The 17,594-nt window shown below is 43.0% G+C and overlaps 2 protein-coding genes across 3 annotated transcripts; one reads left to right on the top strand and one right to left on the bottom strand.

The window, feature by feature from the left end:
- The first annotated feature begins 1,904 nt into the window (after positions 1 to 1,904).
- On the top strand, positions 1,905 to 9,804 carry LOC106596374 (aldehyde dehydrogenase family 3 member B1). 2 transcript variants are annotated; one of them, XM_045720041.2, is made up of 10 exons: positions 1,905 to 2,254; positions 3,172 to 3,335; positions 3,816 to 3,929; positions 4,082 to 4,202; positions 4,396 to 4,481; positions 4,644 to 4,725; positions 4,912 to 5,304; positions 5,526 to 5,692; positions 5,883 to 5,982; positions 6,086 to 9,804. In XM_045720041.2, exons 2-10 carry the CDS (start codon positions 3,174 to 3,176, stop codon positions 6,283 to 6,285), a joined length of 1,425 nt encoding a protein of 474 aa, XP_045575997.1. In that variant the 5' UTR covers positions 1,905 to 2,254; positions 3,172 to 3,173; the 3' UTR covers positions 6,286 to 9,804. The 2 variants fall into 2 exon arrangements, with proteins under 2 accessions (XP_045575997.1, XP_045575998.1); XM_045720042.2 differs by lacking the exon at positions 1,905 to 2,254 and adding an exon at positions 2,697 to 2,832.
- Positions 9,805 to 10,026: 222 nt separating this feature from the next.
- On the bottom strand, positions 10,027 to 16,943 carry LOC106606781 (ATP-dependent Clp protease proteolytic subunit, mitochondrial). The gene is made up of 7 exons (XM_014203140.3): positions 16,820 to 16,943; positions 16,182 to 16,283; positions 15,907 to 15,978; positions 15,077 to 15,173; positions 14,307 to 14,494; positions 13,937 to 14,042; positions 10,027 to 12,614 (listed from the first exon to the last, which is right to left on the bottom strand). Exons 1-7 carry the CDS (start codon positions 16,901 to 16,903, stop codon positions 12,397 to 12,399), a joined length of 867 nt encoding a protein of 288 aa, XP_014058615.1. The 5' UTR covers positions 16,904 to 16,943; the 3' UTR covers positions 10,027 to 12,396.
- Between the last annotated feature and the right edge of the window lie 651 nt (positions 16,944 to 17,594).

Consider the following 17,594-nt stretch of genomic DNA (forward strand, 5'->3'; position numbering starts at 1 on the left):
CAATATTAAAATATGTAATTACTACTGCTAATTACTACTATAGACAAGGTCTATAATATAAATTAAATAGTGATTCAATTGTCTGATTCTTTGATCATTCTCACCATTTAGTCAAATCAAATTAAAATTGTGTTCATGTGGTTGAAACATTGTATGCTTACCAATACCAGCTGGCTGATGGGAAAGTCAGTTTATCCTCAGCTGAAACAAGGTAGCGAGAATTAGATCATGAAAGTGTATATGAACAGTCCCTGTAGTCCCTGGGCTACTTAACTGCTTTAACTGTCTATCTGAATCATCAGAGATGCTAAACTGGGACCCTGAAACACCCAGGTGACAGACTGGAGTTCACCAAGCGTGGTGCCACACAGCTGTGAGGGTCACAGAGGGGAAGAAAGAGGGGTGGGGTGTGTGAGAGAAACAAACACAACTGAGAAAAGGAGAGCAGGGCCGGTGTGTGTGTGTGTGTTTACTTCAAGATATCTACTACTGAACAAAAATATAAACTCAACATGTAAAGTGTTGGTCCCGTGTTTCATGAGCTGAAATAAAAGATCCCAAAAATGTTCAATACACACAACAAGCTTATTTCTCAAAAATGTTTGTTTGCATCCCTGTTAGTGAGCATTTCTCCTTTGCCAAGATAATCCATCCACCTGACAGGTGTGGCATACCAAGAAGCTAATTGAATAGCATCACCATTACTCAGGTGGACCTTGTGCTGGGGACAGTAAAAGACCACTCTAAAATGGGCAGTTTTGTCACACAACACAATATATCACGGATCTCAAGTTGAGGGAGTGTGCAATTGGCATGCAGTGCAGGAATGTCCAACATAACTGTTGCAAGATATGTTAACTTCTCTACCATACGACACCTCCAACGTAATTTTTTAGAATTTATCAGAACATCCAACCGGCCTGACAACCGCAGACTACGTGTAACCACGCCAGCCCAGGAGCTCCACATCCGGCTTCTTCGCCTGCGGGATCGTCTGAGGAGGGGTAGAGGGGGTGCTGAGGAGTATAACTGTTTGTAATAAAGCCCTTTTGTGGGGAAAAACTCATTCTGATTGGCTGGGCCTGGCTCCCAAGGGGGGGCCTGGCCGCCCGTCGCGGCCGCCCTGAGGCGGGCTGGCCCCGGGGTGGGCCCATGGCCTGCCCAGTCGCGTGAAATCCATAGACTATTACCTTTATTTAACTAGGCAAGTCAGTTAAAGACACATTTTTATTTTCAATGACAGCCTAGGAACAGTGGGTTAACTGCCTTGTTCAGGGGCAGAACAACAGATTTGTACTTTGTCAGCTCGGGGATTTGAACTTGCAACCTTTCGGTTACTAGCCCAACGCTCTAACCACTAGGCTACCCTACCGCCCCGATTAGTGCCTAATGAATTCATTTCAATTAAATTTCCTTCTAGGAACTGTAACTCAGTAAAATCTTTGAAATTGTTACATGTTACATTTATATATTTATACACATCTCCTATTCATACAATTAAATAATGCTGCTTGCAAGAAGACGCTCTATACATAAATATATGCAATGCATTATATTCAGTAGGCTAGTCTATGGCAACTAAGACAGTGCCCACTTGAACTTGAATTTGATTCCTGTTGAACTTGAAATAGAAAAGGCATGCAGTGCAAGTCGCCCAAGCCTAATAGTAGGTATTACAGAGGAAAGACAAGTCAAGCTTTGTGCTGGGGGCTAATACTAGGCTATGATTAGGCTACAGAATATTATTATGGGCAGAAACTGCAAGCATAATTTCACTGCACTATAGGCCTATACCAGGGATATTCAAATATTACCCAATGAGGTCTGGATTAGCCTACTGCTGTTTTTTGTTCTACCTGATAATTAATTTCTCCCACGTGGTGTCCCAGGTCTTAATCATTCCCTGATTAGAGGGGATAGAATGAGAAACAAAGCAGCGGAACTGGCTTCAGGTCCAGGTTTTAATTTGAAGGGCCTTTAGTCTATGGATACCCATGTTTCTCTTCAGCCCCCAGACAGGTTTACAGGCGTGTTTTTCAAGTTCTACCAAAAGTCTATTCTGCTTTCCAGATAAACTAGCTGCGTTGGTAGGAAAACCACTGGCACCCGGAAATGCGCCACTTTCTTCGGGTTCCCATAACAAGTCAAAGCCACCGGCAAGGTGGAATGTGATTTATCTGAGTTCAGAGGCAGGTCTAAGAGTAGCTCGACAGGGCAACATACGACCATTTTGTCTACATTTGGGCAGAATCAGGTGCGTTTTAACTTTAATTTCCTCAAATTCCGATTAACTATTTGTTAGGTTTCAGGGTTGTTTTTTTTTATTCATCAGCAGCATATATTTACGGGACAATTCAGGTAGCACTTCATAACTTAATCCATCCTGAAAAGAGTGCAGTATCCTAACAAATATGGTTTCCGACAAACTGTTTTAATGTGTAACAATTTGATAGTCTCTAGTTTAAAAAGTTAAAGTTGCATCATCCATGCCTGTCACTATTGACATCCCGCCCACGCTTTCACATAATTATGGAAGTTTTTCCGCGTTCATTCAAATTACCCGTAACACACACAGCTGTGAGCAACCAACCGTGAATAACTTGCACCACGGCCTAATTTTCACCTTTTTATAGCCCATATAACGGGCCGTTTATTTTGTCGTCTTACCTTCTTAGCCTGCCTTTTTGCCTTTTCTACACCTGACCTGAGCCAGGTTCTAACGATGAAACCGTGCCCTGGGTGTAGGCCTATTCATTACGCCTATTTTGCAACGAAAACGAGAATTTCTATTGGACACATTCCTCTAGGTCACTCCCGTTCCGTTCTTAAATGGTAAAAGGTTTCTGTTAAAATACTTAATGAATACACCCCTGGATTCATCATGTGTTCTCAATGCGCAACAAACGCATCTTGATTGAAAATATAAAACAATGCTCAAGGCTACTTTATGTGGACGTTTTTAAAAGACCACTGAAGTTTCGTCAGACAATGGCCAAGATTTCACAAACCAGCAGCCAATGATGTCTGGAATTTACAACTCTATATTACTATTGGCCAAGTGAATGTGCAATAGCCAGGCTCTTCTCTCATCACTGGTTATTTTGGTTGTATTTTACCAGGTGACATTATCCGCTAACTCACTTTGTGTGTGTCTGTCTGTTGGGTGGACAGAGATGGCCAGCCAGAGCGAGGTGATTGACAGGTTGAGGGCTACATTCCGGTCAGGCGTGACCTTTCCAGAGCAGTTCCGTATGACCCAGCTCCAGAACCTTCTCTCCCTGGTAGAAGAAAACGAGCAGCTGATACAAGATGCTCTCCACAAGGACCTCCATAAGGTACTAGCATACACTCAGACACGCGTAGACTGCTATACACTCGGGACACGGCGTAGACCGCTATACACTCGGACACGGCGTAGACCGCTATACACTCGGACACGGCGTAGACCGCTATACACTCGGACACGGCGTAGACCGCTATACACTCGGACACGGCGTAGACCGCTATACACTCGGACACGGCGTAGACCGCTATACACTCGGACACGGCGTAGACCGCTATACACTCGGACACGGCGTAGACCGCTATACACTCGGACACGGCGTAGACCGCTATACACTCGGACACGGCGTAGACCGCTATACACTCGGACACGGCGTAGACTGCTATACACTCTGTATGTCCTCTGCCTCCCTCTCTCCACCTCTCGTTATTTCCTCTCTGTCACCGCTCTCTTTCGCCTCGTCCTCTTTCCTTGTCCCTTTTTCTTCACCTTAGATCTCTTGTTGTCCTGTTCCCTCTCTCTCCCCCCTCAGCCCAAGTTTGAGTCGGTCCTGTCAGAGATTCAGATAACCCTGAATGACCTGTACTTCGCCATGGAAAACCTCAGGACCTGGATGCAGCCGGAATACAACATTGGCAAGAATCTGGTACGGATTCCATCAACATTCACTGTCAACTGTTTGACTCTACCACCTTTTACTGTGTCTCAACATGTAAACACACACAATTGGAATATTTTTTTACTGACTTATGTAATAATTGTCCAACCATCTACTTTCCCCTCTACATCCTGTTTTAGGCCACTAGGATGGATGACTGTTTCATACGCAGGGAACCCTTGGGGGTAGTTTTAATCATCGGGGCGTGGAACTACCCTCTCCATCTTATTCTCTTACCTTTGGTTGCTGCAATTGCTGCAGGTACACATCTATCATGCCTTTGTATACCTAGAGGCTTTGTTAATAGTAATGGATTGGATTTATAGCATTTTTACAGTAGCTCAAAGCATTTTACATCCACCACCAATGTTGCCTTATCAGTAGCATTTCATTATTGATTAGGTTTGATTTTGTGACGATGACATAATATTTATTCCATGATGTCGTGAACCAGGAAACTGTGCCATTCTGAAGCCGTCAGAGATCTGTCAGGCCACCGAGCAACTCCTGGCAGAACTCATCCCCAAATACCTGTCTCAGGTAGTACACACACACACCTATATGTGCTTTCATTTCCCCCTGCTTCTGTTACCTGTTGTGGATCATCAATGGAATGCAGGACAACATTGCCATACTTGCTCTATACCTGCCCACTTATTGTTTGTTTTTAATGTTTTGAGTTTTGCCATCTGACTATTGTAGGACTGCTATGCAGTATTATGTGGTGGAGCAGAGGACACCAAGTCATTGCTGAAGAATAAATTTGACCACATCTTCTACACAGGTGAAGCCGAACAGAGAGGACTCCTTAGACCAATAATATGTATTAGCTCAGTATGTTTTGTGTTTTAAAATGTTGTCCTTATGCCCCTTTTATCTCACCTTTGCCATATCACCTCTATCGCACACTCTTGCATACCCTTTCCTTCTCCTCTTCCTTTCCCTTCACCCTTCCCCATCTCCTCCCCAGGTTCCCAGGTGGTGGCCCGCTCCATCCTGCTAGCGGCGGCGCCTCACCTGACTCCCGTCACCCTGGAGCTGGGTGGCAAGAGCCCCTGTTTCATCTACGGCCATATCGACATCCAGAAGGCCGCCAAGCGCCTGTGCTGGTCCAAGTTCTTCAACACTGGCCAGAGCTGTGTGGCACCCGACTACGTCCTCTGCACAGCCCAGACCCGGGACGCCCTGCTGCCCGCTCTCCAGGAGACCTTGCGGACCTTCTATGGGCCGGACCCCGGAGCGAGCCTGGACATGGGGCGCATAGTCACCCCACGCCACTGGAGACGCCTGATGGACATGCTGGAGAAGTCCAAGGGGAAGGTGGTGATCGGAGGGGAGAGCCGCGAGGAGGACAGGTATATTGGTGAGTTTGGGGGGGTACATGAAAGGACGATGAGATGAGGGCAGTGGTGTTGAGTTTGGTTTGTACACTGCTGCCACCTTGTGGGTGTGAATGCAAGTTGAAAGATTATGTTGAAATAGGTTAAGGTGGTAGCCTTGCTGTTAAAGTGGCTTTAATTTCAAATATGAGTAACTAATCAGGCATATAGAAGCAAATTCTTGCTGATCAAGTGGTGTTTCTAGCTCCCACAGTGTTGGTGGACGTGCAGGAGTCTGATGCTCTAATGCAGGAGGAGATCTTTGGCCCCATCCTGCCCATCCTAACCATAGAGTCTCTGGAGGAGGGCATAGACTACATCAACCGCCAAGAGAAACCCCTGGCCCTCTACGTCTTCTCTGACGAGACCTCGGTAAGACCATGACCTACATTACAGCACATAGATGTTTCTTCTCATATCTATTTTCTTATGTTATAGTCATGGTGGCGTCCTCCACAGAGCTATAGTTTAAAGTTGTATATGTAGTTCTATGGCTGCCTCTGCCTTCACTGTGGCTCCACTCTTATGGAATAAATGCACATTCCTCCCCTCTCGCTGTCAGGTGGTGACCACAGTGTTGAACAACACCAGTAGTGGTGGTTTCTGCGGCAATGATGGTATAGTACACATGGCCTTGCCAGGCCTGCCCTTTGGAGGAGTAGGTAAGTGTGTGTCTGACAACGTAAATGAAGTAGTCATTATCAGAAGAAAAGCACTAGACATGGATCTGATCATGGTGCCCTGTCATCTTCCTCTACCCTCCAGGTGCCAGTGGGATGGGTAGCTACCACGGCCGCTGGGGCTTTGAGACATTCAGCCACAGACGGGGCTGTATGAACCGGAGCTGGTTGCTGGAGAGGGTCAACATCCTGCGCTACCCGCCCTACAGCGACTACAACCTGGGCTGGTTGCGCTGGGCCACCACCTTCAAGAAGAACAGCTGGGGAGGCTGCTCAGTCATGTGAGAGTGGCACCCGGTGCGTGCCTGACTGTACTTCCAAAGCTGATGGGCTTTTCTTAAAGGTCCAATGCAGACGTTTTTATCTCAATGTCAAATCCTTTTTGGGTAACAATTAAGTACCTTACTGTGATTGTTTTCAATTAAAATGGCCAACAAGTAATATCTTCTTAGCAAAGAGCAATTTCTCAAGCAAGAATTTTGCTAGGACTGCCTGGGAGTGGTCTGGGTGGGGAGAGGAAAACTAGCTGTTGTTGGCAGAAAGGTTTGGATCTCTTATTGGTCTATTAACTAATTTACCACCTGGAGTTGTCACCAGGCATTCCAAGAGTCCCTTCCCACCTAAACGGGCTGAAATTTCAGGCAGTCTTTTTAAACTGCTCTTACACTAAAAGGGTATTATCATTTTTCACAGTATTATTCCAACATCATATTGTGGGAATGTATAAAACACAGAAATCTATTTTTTTGACTGCACTGGGCCTTTAAAGTATCTGTCCAGTGTTCCAGATTTTTATTAAATAATTTACCTAAAATTCTAAAAATATGTAATTAAGGATGTTAAAAACCAACTTTTCTCTGTGCCCTGCTTGGCCTGATTGGAAACAGTGGTTGGGTGTATACTGGTAATAAAAAAAATAATAAAAAAAACTGACATGCCAGCTCAGCCAATGAGATGCACAAACACTTGGATATTCAAATTAGCTACCAACTCCATGTGGGGCAGTGCTGTACGCACTGCCTAGCACGCTTGCCTTCTTTTTTTGGGGGGCCTTGGCTGTGTATACGTTGCCTGCCCTGTCTGCTAAGAATCCGGATCACGTTTTGCACGTTATTTTACGCACAATACGTAACTGCTGCTCACACTCCCCTTCCTTTACGTTTCTCTCTTTACTCACCCTCTTCTGAACTATGATGGTGCCTATCTCGGCCTTATGTTTCTGAACAGCTGAAATAAAATAAAAACTGCTGCAATTTAATCGAACATTCCCCAAAATATTTATTCAAGGCTATACAACCTTCTCGGTTGTAACAGATATTTTAGTTGCACAAGCAGGACTCATTAAACAACCAGTGTTTTTTGTGATGTAGGCCCACCCATACTCAACTAGTGGACCGGATTGGTCGGGCTTCGATCCCTGGTATCATATAAACACACACGACATGAAAGAATGCATAGAATTGCAGAACATTTGCTTTAAAACAGGAAAAATAATCTGTGCCCCATGCAAAATGTGTAGAATTGCAGGAAATTAGCTATAAACCTGCAACATTTTCAAGATGGGTGTGAACAGATTGGGGTCGCATGGGTTGTGAGGTGGGGGTTAGTTAACCACATCGATAAATTAACATTATCCATCCGGACCACCTCGGAAATGTGTGACTGGACCCCCATGAAATAGTACTTGAGTACCCCTGATTAGGCTAATCTTTATAGTTACTGCCATATTGTAGTAGTATTGTGGGAGAATACAGGATAAGTACAGTAGTAAAGTTCCTGAAAAAATAATGCACCTCCCCACCTTTGTTTTGCATTGGAACTCTGTGTTTTCCACACACATGCCCTACTAACTGCTATTTCGCTTTTCAATTATCATGCAATTACAGCATGAGTAGGCTGTAAGTCGCTCTGGATAAGAGCGTCTGCTAAATGACGTAAATGTAAAAATACCTAGTGGTTCCACCTCTAGGCAGCCCAAGCATGTGAATCCGGACCGGTAACCTGAGTCTGACAATGGGCGAGTTCGTTCTGTGGCGCCCGTGCGCGATTATCTCTTATATCGTTTGTCAACTACTGCCTACTATACTGAACAAAAATATAAACGCAACAATTTAAACGATTTTACTGATTTACAGTTCATATAAAGAAATCCCACCCACTTGGGAGCCAGGCCCAGCCCATCAGAATGAGTTTTTCCACACAAAAGGGCTTTATTATTGACAAATACTCTGCAGTTTATCGGCTGTCCGGTCCTGGGCTGGTTACACGTGCGGTTGTGAGGCCGGTTGGATGTATTGCCAAATTCTCTAAAATGATGTTGGAGGCGGCTTATGGTAAAGAAATTAACATTACATTTCCTGGCAACAGCTCTGGTGGACGTTCCTGCAGTCAGCATGTCAATTGCACGTTCCCTCAACTTGAGACATCTGTGGCAATGTGTTGTGATTACAACTGCACATTTAGAGTGACCTTTTATTGTCCCCAGCACAAGGTACACCTGTGTAATGATCATGCTGTTTAATCAGCTTCTTGATATGCCACACCTGTCAGATGGATTATCTTGGCAAAGGATAAATGTTCACTAACAGGGATGTAAACAAATTTTTGCACAATTTGAGAGCAATAAGCTTTTTGTGCGAATGGAAATATTTGGGGATCATACATTTCATCTCATGAAACATGGGACCAACACTATACATGTTGCGTTTTATATTTTTGTTAATTATATTGGATTATAATTTTCATAGTTATGCTGCCATATTTTAGCAAGAGTTGCTGAAAAAAGAACTAGCCAATGTTTGCAATGATGAGAAAATAATTGCCATTTTGACTGCCTGTATATCTTACGTGATGTACTGTTACAACATACCACAAAGTTTGTACGAACATGTCGATCATGTTTTCTGTGTACAACATGATAGCTGCATGTTAGCCTAACACCCCTCCTGAAAAAAGAACATGAAATTGCACTTGCGGCAATGGAATGCATAGTTTGAACATGCCCACCATATCTTTAGTGTACAACACAACGTTTCCCCCTCCATGTCAAGGAGGAAGTAGGGGCAGCAGAGCATGTTAGCTTACTGCTTCTAAACAGCCAGCAGGCCAACTTACAAACCCCAGATTTTGAAATGGAAGTGACTGAGATAGTTGTTGTTGTATAGGCTTACTCCTTTTTGCTAACACAACCTGTGGATTGCTTGGCTTGTGCGCTGCATTAACTGTTTGTCACAAGTCAGTTTCAGTGAGCCTGTTTGGTTTGGCTGTACTTGGATAGGGCCATTGAGTCAGCAGAAAAGAGGTCCTACCTGTGGTTCTGGTTTAACCAGGTTATTCAAGGGAGGGACACAGGCTGCATCTCAATGGTCTTGATTGGCTTCCTTCCCTTATCTCCTCTCCTTTACCATGAACTGGAAAACTGAAGAAAGGTGAAAGTAATGTGGTAGATACCAATGGCTTTCACCTGTCCTGTTCTTTCAAATATTTGCAGCTGAAGGGAAGGAGAGCCACTATTGCAATCCACCCAGGGTGTGGTTTCAGTTCTGTATGTTCACTGCTGCATCACAATGGTCTAAACCTGCTTCTTCCAGGATCTGGAGAGCTTAAAGGGTTTTTAGCATTGTTGCACAAGACCCCCATTGTTTACCATGGGGTTAGTATAGTTCTTCACAGAACGGTCTTATGTAACAATTTTACTGGGTTTTGTTAGATGCTATGTGACATGTTAGGTGGTGGATGGATGTTTTTTGATTTTATAAGTTTTGTTAAGAAGACATTAACTAATAAAACCTTCCTTTACATTAATATATTTGTTGGCTAATACTTTAAGCGCCAATTGTACTGTTATTGCCCCATTTCTCCCTCATCCCAGCATGTTGCTTTTCTATGCAAGTCATTGCATCATTAGTGCTTCACTCAATTACTTTTTGAATGTAAGGTGACTGACAAACTTTTCAATATCATTGAGACAAAATCCCACTCTTTAAACATTTTCAATTTCCATCATGACTTGATTAAAACTCAAACTCTTACAAGACAGGCTTTATCTCCAAAATCCCCCAAGTCACATCCTAGAATCTGAACTGACAGTGAGGCACTCTAGGCTTACACAAGTTGCATGTACAGTTGAAGTCGGAAGTTTACATACACTTAGGTTGGAGTCATTAAAACTAGTTTTCAACCACTCCACAAATTTCTTAAACTATAGTTTTGGCAAGTCAGTTAGGACATCTAATTTGTGCATGACAAGTCATTTTTCCAAAAAGTTGTTTACAGATTATTTCACTTATTCACTATCACAATTCCAGTGGGTCAGAAGTTTACATACACTAAGTTGACTGGGCCTTTAAACAGCTTGGAAAATTCCAGAAAATGATGTCATGGCTTTAGAAGCTTCTGATAGGCTAATTGACAATTTGAGTCAATTGGAGGTGTACCTGTGGATGTATTTCAAGGCCTACCTTCAAACTCAGTGCCTCTTTGTTTGACAGCATGGAAAAATCTAACAATTGTAGACTTCCACAAGTCTGGTTCATCCTTGGGAGCAATTTCCAAATGGCTGAAGGTACCACGTTCATCTGTACAAACAATAGTACGCAAGTATAAACACCATGGGACCACGCAGCCGTCATAGCGCTCAGGAAGGAGACGCGTTCTGTTTCCTAGAGATGAACGTACTTTGGTGCGAAAAGTGCAAATCAATCCCAGAACAACAGCAAAGGACCTTGTGAAGATGCTGGAGGAAACCGGTACAAAAGTATCTATATCCACAGTAAAACAAGTCCTTTATCAACATAACCTGAAAGGCTGCTCAGCAAGGAAGAACCCACTGCTCCAAAACTGCCATAAAAAAAGCCAGACTAAGGTTTGCAACTGCACATGGGGACAAAGATTGTACTATTTGGAGAAATGTCCTCTGGCCTGATGAAACAAAAATAGAACTATTTGGCCATTATGACCATAGTTATGTTTGGGGGAAGCTTGCAAGCCGAAGAACACCATCCCAACCGTGAAGCACGGGGGTGGCAGTATCATGTGTGGGTGCTTTGCTGCAGGAGGGATTTGTGCGCTTCACAAAATTGATGGCATCATGAGGTAGGAAAAGTATGTGGATATATTGAAGCAACATCTCAAGACATCAGTCAGGAAGTTAAAGCTTAGTCACAAATGTGTCTTCCAAATGGACAATGACCCAAGCATACTTCCAAAGTTGTGGCAAAATGGCTTAAGGACAACAAAGTCAAGGTATTGGAGTGGCCATCACAAAGCCCTGACATCAATCCTATAGAAAATTTGTGGGCAGAACAAACAAACAAAAAAAGCGGGTGCGAGCAAGAAGGCCTACAATCCTGACTCAGTTACACCAGCTCTGTCAGAAGGAATGGGCCAAAATTCACCCAACTTATTGTGGAAAGCTTGTGGAAGGCTACCCAAAATGTTTGACCCAAGTTAAACAATTTAAAGGCAATGCTACCACATACTAATTGAGTGCATGTACACTTTTGACCCACTGGGAATCTGATGAAAGAAATAAAAGCTGAAAGAAATCACTATTATTCTGACATTTCACATTCTTAAAATAAAGTGGTGATCCTAACGGACCTAAAACAGGGAATTTTTACTAGGATTAAATGCCAGGAATTGTGAAAAACTGTTTAAATGTATTTGGCTAAGGTGTATGTAAACTTCCGACTTCGGTATATTGCAAAAGAAAACAGCTCAGTTGATCTCATCACTGAGACAATCAAAACACTTTACTTGTTACAGACTCGAATCACGCGTTGATACAATTATAATCCGTTTTTACATCGGAGCCTGTATTCATAAAGCATTAAGACTAGGAGTGCTGATCTAGAATCAGTTTTGCCTTGTCTGTCATAATGAATAAGATTGCATGGACAGGAGGAACTGATCCTAGATCAACACTCCTACTTAGATGCTTTTTAGTACAGGCCCAGGTTGGGTGTGTGACTCAAATAAAAAATGTCTTATTCCAGTTCATGAAAATCAACGTCACAATTGTGTCATGGCTTGTACAAATGGGGGCTATATTGTTTCCTTCACTCCTTCCTCCTCTCCCAGAGGTTTCTCCAGCACAGAGGTATACAATGCAGGTCCTCTGTTCCAAACCGGCCCCTATCCACCCAGAGCACTTCTGTAGATCAAAGGATTGGACAGGTATAAGCAATATAGTAATAGCTCCACTTTGCCCTCTGGTAGGCTACGCTGTAACATCTCCCATATTAGTATCCACTCCGATACATTTGGATTTACAGGACATCAGCATATTGCTTGCACCTGTCCAATCCATTACGATCTACAGAAGTGCCTATAGGTGGGTAGAAGATAGAGGATGGCTTGTGATTGGGTGTGGGACTGCTTCCTGGTAGTCTGAGGTCAGGGTTCGGGTTTGTATGAGGAGGGGAGGTTGGTCCCAGGGGGGCTCTGCTCGGTGGCGGAGGCTGGCGAGGGGCAGATGGCGGTAGGGGACTCCTTCTGGACCAGCTCTGGGTCGTCCTGGCCCGCCTGGGGAGGATGCACCAACACTCGGTCGATGATCCCAAAGTCCTGTGCCTCAATGGGGCTCATGTAACGATCTCTCTCCATCACACCCTCTGGGAGAAAGAAAACAGAAGGGAATAATTGTATGGTTACGAGTTTTGGTGAAAATGTGCGACACATTGGTGGTGGCTGAGGTGAGTTCACTCTTACAAAGTGCTTTGAGTGAGGAAGGACTCAATCATCAAATCACTTAACCTTGAAATAGTGCTTGAATTTAGTTAGGAGTCACTAATTCATATGGGACTCAGAGGCTATGGTACATTTTCCATCAGACAATATTACTTATGACATTTTAAAGTATTTTTTATTGGAATATTAATGTTGCATATTGGGATGTGTTTGGAAATACTTAAGTACTGGCACGTATTAGAAAACACAAGACAAGTAAAATTTCATGCATTTGAACCCAGGTCTGTGTGGTCCTACGGGTATTTGAAATAAGACTAAACGATTGAATCAAACCGTCCCGCCCCCCTGGACGCCTTTTCCCCAGAGCTAAACAACCGAATCATGTTCTGCGCATGTTGTGTTAGTCTCTGCCTCATCTTTATGAGCAGCTGAAATAAAAACCCTGCAGCGACTTAAGCGAACACGCCCCCCGCAAAAAAAAATATATTGTTGGCTAATTTAGGATGTAGGCTATAACTTTGTCTGTTGTAACTAAGGATATTGAAATGGTACAAACATAAGCACATTGACTCTGTACCGGTACCCCCTGTATATAGCCTCGCTATTGTTATTTCACTGCTGCTGTTTATTTGTTAATTTTATTTTGAAAAATGTACTTTTTTCTTACTTAACTTCTTAAAGCATTGTTGGTTAAGAAAAGAAATACCTGTTGTATTTGGCGCATGGGACAAACAAAATTTGATTTGGAAGCAGGATGCACATTGCATTATGGGGCAAAACAACGTTAGCTTCTTAATGATCATGCAACGCACCACAATTTGATACAGCGCATGATTGAAATTAGCCAGAGTTGCCTGTTCCACCTCTGTGCAGCTGAAAGTTCTGCACATGTAGACAGTAACCAGAGTTTGTAAAGTAGAGAATCCCACACATTCCTAGAAGGTTCGGTTGTTAAGCTATCGAAAAGAGGCGTCCAGAGAATTCGGCCACTCCGTTGATATAAGTATTTGAAATTTGTTTTGGCTATTTATAGGAAGTCATAAGAAAATACTTTCAAATACTTCAAATAGAAGTAGCTGATTTGGCCACATTATTTGAAAATACACAAAAGTATATTAATAACGAATAAATAATGACGCATGCATTTGAACCTAGGTCTGTCTTCATTGTTTGAACTTTTGTATGCTTACTCAAGGCTTTTCCCTCTGAGCCAGACTCTACTGAACTGGATGCCTTAGCTACTTACCTATATGTGTCAACAGCTGGCCAGTGTGTTTAGCGTAGAGTTGATTGATCTGTCTCTTTAGCTTCATGATCTCCTCAGCCTGAATGGCGATGTCTGTAGCCTGACCCTAATAACACACAGGAGAGAGAAGACAGATGTTATGTAAAGGCAACTGACAACTGAGGTGTCCAAATACTTAACTCATATTTACATGCCCAATAGCCTATGGACAATCACAGGTCTGGCTTTTGATTGTAACACAAGCTCAACCAACCAACATCTGTACCAGGTTCTCTAACCCCCCCTTATCCCCTTACCTGCCAGACTTCAACCTGCTCCCCCCAGATATTCCTGCTGCCTCCCTAGTCCCATTACCCCTTTCCATCCTTACCCTGGCTCCTCCGGAGGGCTGGTGCACCATGATGCGGGCGTTGGGCAGGGAGTGCCTCATGCCGGCCGTGCCCGAAGCCAGGAGAAGACTGCCCATGCTGGCCGCCTGGCCCACACACCACGTGGAGATTGGGTTGAGGATGTACTGCATGGTGTCGTAGATGGCTAGGCCTGCCGTCACAACACCGCCTGGGGGGGGGGGGAAAGAGGATAGGAGAGGAACAGCATGGTGAACCAGGATTAATGGTTTGTTGGATTTAGTTAATCGATGTTCCTCTTCTCCCAGAATTGTATCTCTCCGTAAAGTTGGAATCCATAGCGGTGAAACTGCCATGTCCATTTGCAATATTACAACAAAGACGTTACTTCAAACAAACACTTTTTTCCATCTGACATCATTGCACGCACGATAGAACCAAGTATGTACGTTTTTGTTTTTTTTACCACAATGCTGGATGCTCATTTCCTCAAAACAATAACAAATGCGCCTGGGGCTGTTGCGCCTATCATGGATCTCTGCTTTAACATTAACCTAATGAAGTTCATTTGAAGTCAAGGTAAAAAATAGTTTCTGACTGTACCCTTTATCTCCTATTACTGTCATCGGATCCATCTGACACTTGTGTTCTCTCGGTCTCTTTCCCCTCCAAGAAACGTGCTTTTTAATCAAGTAACCATCCCTATCTCGCCAACCATCCCCTGCCACCACCATCTGTTCCTCCACCATTTTTGTGGGAAGTCCCCCTCTATTCTCCTCCCCTATTCTCTTACCAGGACTGTTGATGTACATGTGGATGGGTTTGTTGTTGCTCTCTGACTGCAGAAAGAGTAGTTGAGCAATAACCAGACTGGCCACAGAGTCATCAATCTGACAAAAGGCAAGGGGAGAGGAGAGAGATTAACAAATGAATCTTAACTGCAACAGCAGACTCAGAAATCCAGATGTTTTAATCAGTGTGGGCTTACTTCGATTATGACCATGCGCCGATAAGCAGAGTAAGTTGCATACATTTTACTACCTTTTATTTAACTAGGCAAGTCTTAAGAACAAATTCTTATTTACAATGACGGCCTAGGAACAGTGGGTTAACTGCCTTGTTCAGGGGCAGAACAACAGATTTTTACCTTGTCAGCTCGGGGATTCAATCCAGCAACCTTTACTGCCATAATCAGTTTCATATTGAATTATTAGTGTGCATGTAAACATACCCAAATGTCTCCTTGTGTAGGTTTTGAATCCCAAACTATTACACACACAGACTTAACAGCCCTATCACACACGGACTTAACAGCCCTATTACACAGACAGTGACACACAAATAGACTTACCGGCCCTATTACACAGACAGTGACACACAAATAGACTTACCGGCCCTATTACAGACAGTCACACACAGATTATCTGTGTAATGGGGCCGGTAAGCCTATCTGTGTGTCACTGTCTGTGTAATGGGGCCGGTAAGCCTGTGACACACTGCAAGACTTACTGGCCCCATTACACCGACAGTGACACACAGCTAGAATTACCGGCCACATTAGACAGTGACACACAACTAGACTTACCGGCCCCATTACACACAGTAATACACAGTGAGACTTACCGGCCCCATTACACAGATGATCCTCTCCCTCAGAAGACGAGAGTAGATGTCATACGCCCGTTCTCCTCGACCCTGAGAAAGAAGAAAAAGACAAGGAAAAAGAATGAGTGAAAGAAAGAGGAAGACCTTTGAACATTGGAAAGCAGCTAGACTAGCTAGGACCAGAAACTGGCAAGTGAAAACCACTAACTAAACCGTTCCAAACCAAGAGTGAATCAAGTTGCATAGAAATGTTGCAGTCCTAAATAGAACTCCGTTGGGGTTCCAATTCTTACCGTCTGCTCCACAACGATAGGTATGAGAGGACTCCTCCATTGAGCACTGTGGTGAATGATCCTGTGTGACTTTAAAGCTGTCACTCCACATTGTAACACCCTCTAAGAGAAGGGGATAGAGAGAAAGAGTTAACATTTGTCTCTAAGATCTTAACCTAAGTGTTGGGCAGGTTATTTCAATAATTATATGGAAAAGTTACATTCAGAGATAGCATGGTATTTTTTTCCCCACTCTGGCCCCTTGAAGTGTGTTCAAGACAAAGCTTTCAAATGTATTATGATCTTACGTCAACTCTGAATATTACACACACTAGAAAATGCTAGTTACTCATGATTTCACATTAACAGTTAGGGAAATGTTGAGAGTGGTTTTCCTTAAAAAAAAATTTTTTTATTAAACTTAGCGAGATGGGAATGAGTTAGGTTAGCTACACAATTTGTCAAGTTACACAAGTGTGGCTAGCCAGCTAGCTCACTGGCTATTTAATCGTCCCAGGTGCATGATGCATACTATTCATCTGAGTCGAGAATGCACCGCTGAGACAGCGAATAAACATTTGCTCATTGTAATCTATATAATTTACAACACAAACGATGCATTTCCAAAATATGTTTCACTCTTTATCTCCAATACTTACTCGTATAAGCATTGTGATGTCTTGTAATGTGCAATCCCCTCTGTTTGACCCCAATTTAACCGGAAACAATTCTAATTTGAGCATCGACCTGTTCCTGAAGTCGCTGAGCAATATTCCTCTGTCATGTGACGAGTTTGTGTTTACAGCCTCGAATATGTGGGCGCTAGATGGCAATGGTGCACAATAAAAATCGACTCACATAATACTACACTATTGCTTATCGTTGCCTTGATACTTTTCAGATACAAACTATTTTTTAAATACAAAAGCCTACTTGTTATATAAATAATTATACTATTGAATAATAATGTGATGAATAAAGCTTAACATTAAATGTCATTAAAAGACAGAAATGTGTGTTGAAGAGCCAAAACTCGTGACATTGTAGATGGGGGTCTCTATAAATAAACATTTTAAAAAAGGAGCACATGACGTGACTGTATTTCGCTAATGATATCCTCGTGGTTCTGGGGTTGTTTAGAAAAAGTATCTTTATACAATAGAGAGCCAAGACCATTCTAATAAAATACGTTTCCTTTGATTTACTTCACCATAGCCTACTGTAGGTCTAGAAACCAGTGTTATATTGGCGACACAATATAAAACCCAAAGGAATATTTAATTTCCCGAAAATAGCCAATTCATTTGTTTAACTGACTGATCTATTATTATTATGTTGTTGTTGTTTTTCTTGAATGTACACATAAGTGCCTCTCTTTACTGATAACCATCTTTAATTAGGGGCCATTCTGAAAGCAGTGGGGAGAACGTAGCG

This window comes from Salmo salar, chromosome 06 (assembly GCF_965601325.2).
Source record: "Salmo salar chromosome 06, fSalSal1, whole genome shotgun sequence".
NCBI lineage: Eukaryota > Metazoa > Chordata > Actinopteri > Salmoniformes > Salmonidae > Salmo > Salmo salar.

Coding starts and splice junctions, on each gene's coding strand:
- LOC106596374 (XM_045720041.2), top strand. CDS start 3,174: ATGGCCAGCCAGAGCGAGGTGATTGACAGGTTGAGGGCTACATTCCGG. Junction 3,336..3,815: donor TCCACAAGGACCTCCATAAG/GTACTAGCATAC, acceptor CTCCCCCCTCAG/CCCAAGTTTGAGTCGGTCCT. Junction 5,305..5,525: donor CGAGGAGGACAGGTATATTG/GTGAGTTTGGGG, acceptor TGGTGTTTCTAG/CTCCCACAGTGTTGGTGGAC.
- LOC106606781 (XM_014203140.3), bottom strand. CDS start 16,903: ATGCTCAAATTAGAATTGTTTCCGGTTAAATTGGGGTCAAACAGAGGG. Junction 15,979..16,181: donor CTATCGTTGTGGAGCAGACG/GTAAGAATTGGA, acceptor CTTCTTTCTCAG/GGTCGAGGAGAACGGGCGTA. Junction 12,615..13,936: donor CCAGCTGTTGACACATATAG/GTAAGTAGCTAA, acceptor TCTTTCTCCCAG/AGGGTGTGATGGAGAGAGAT.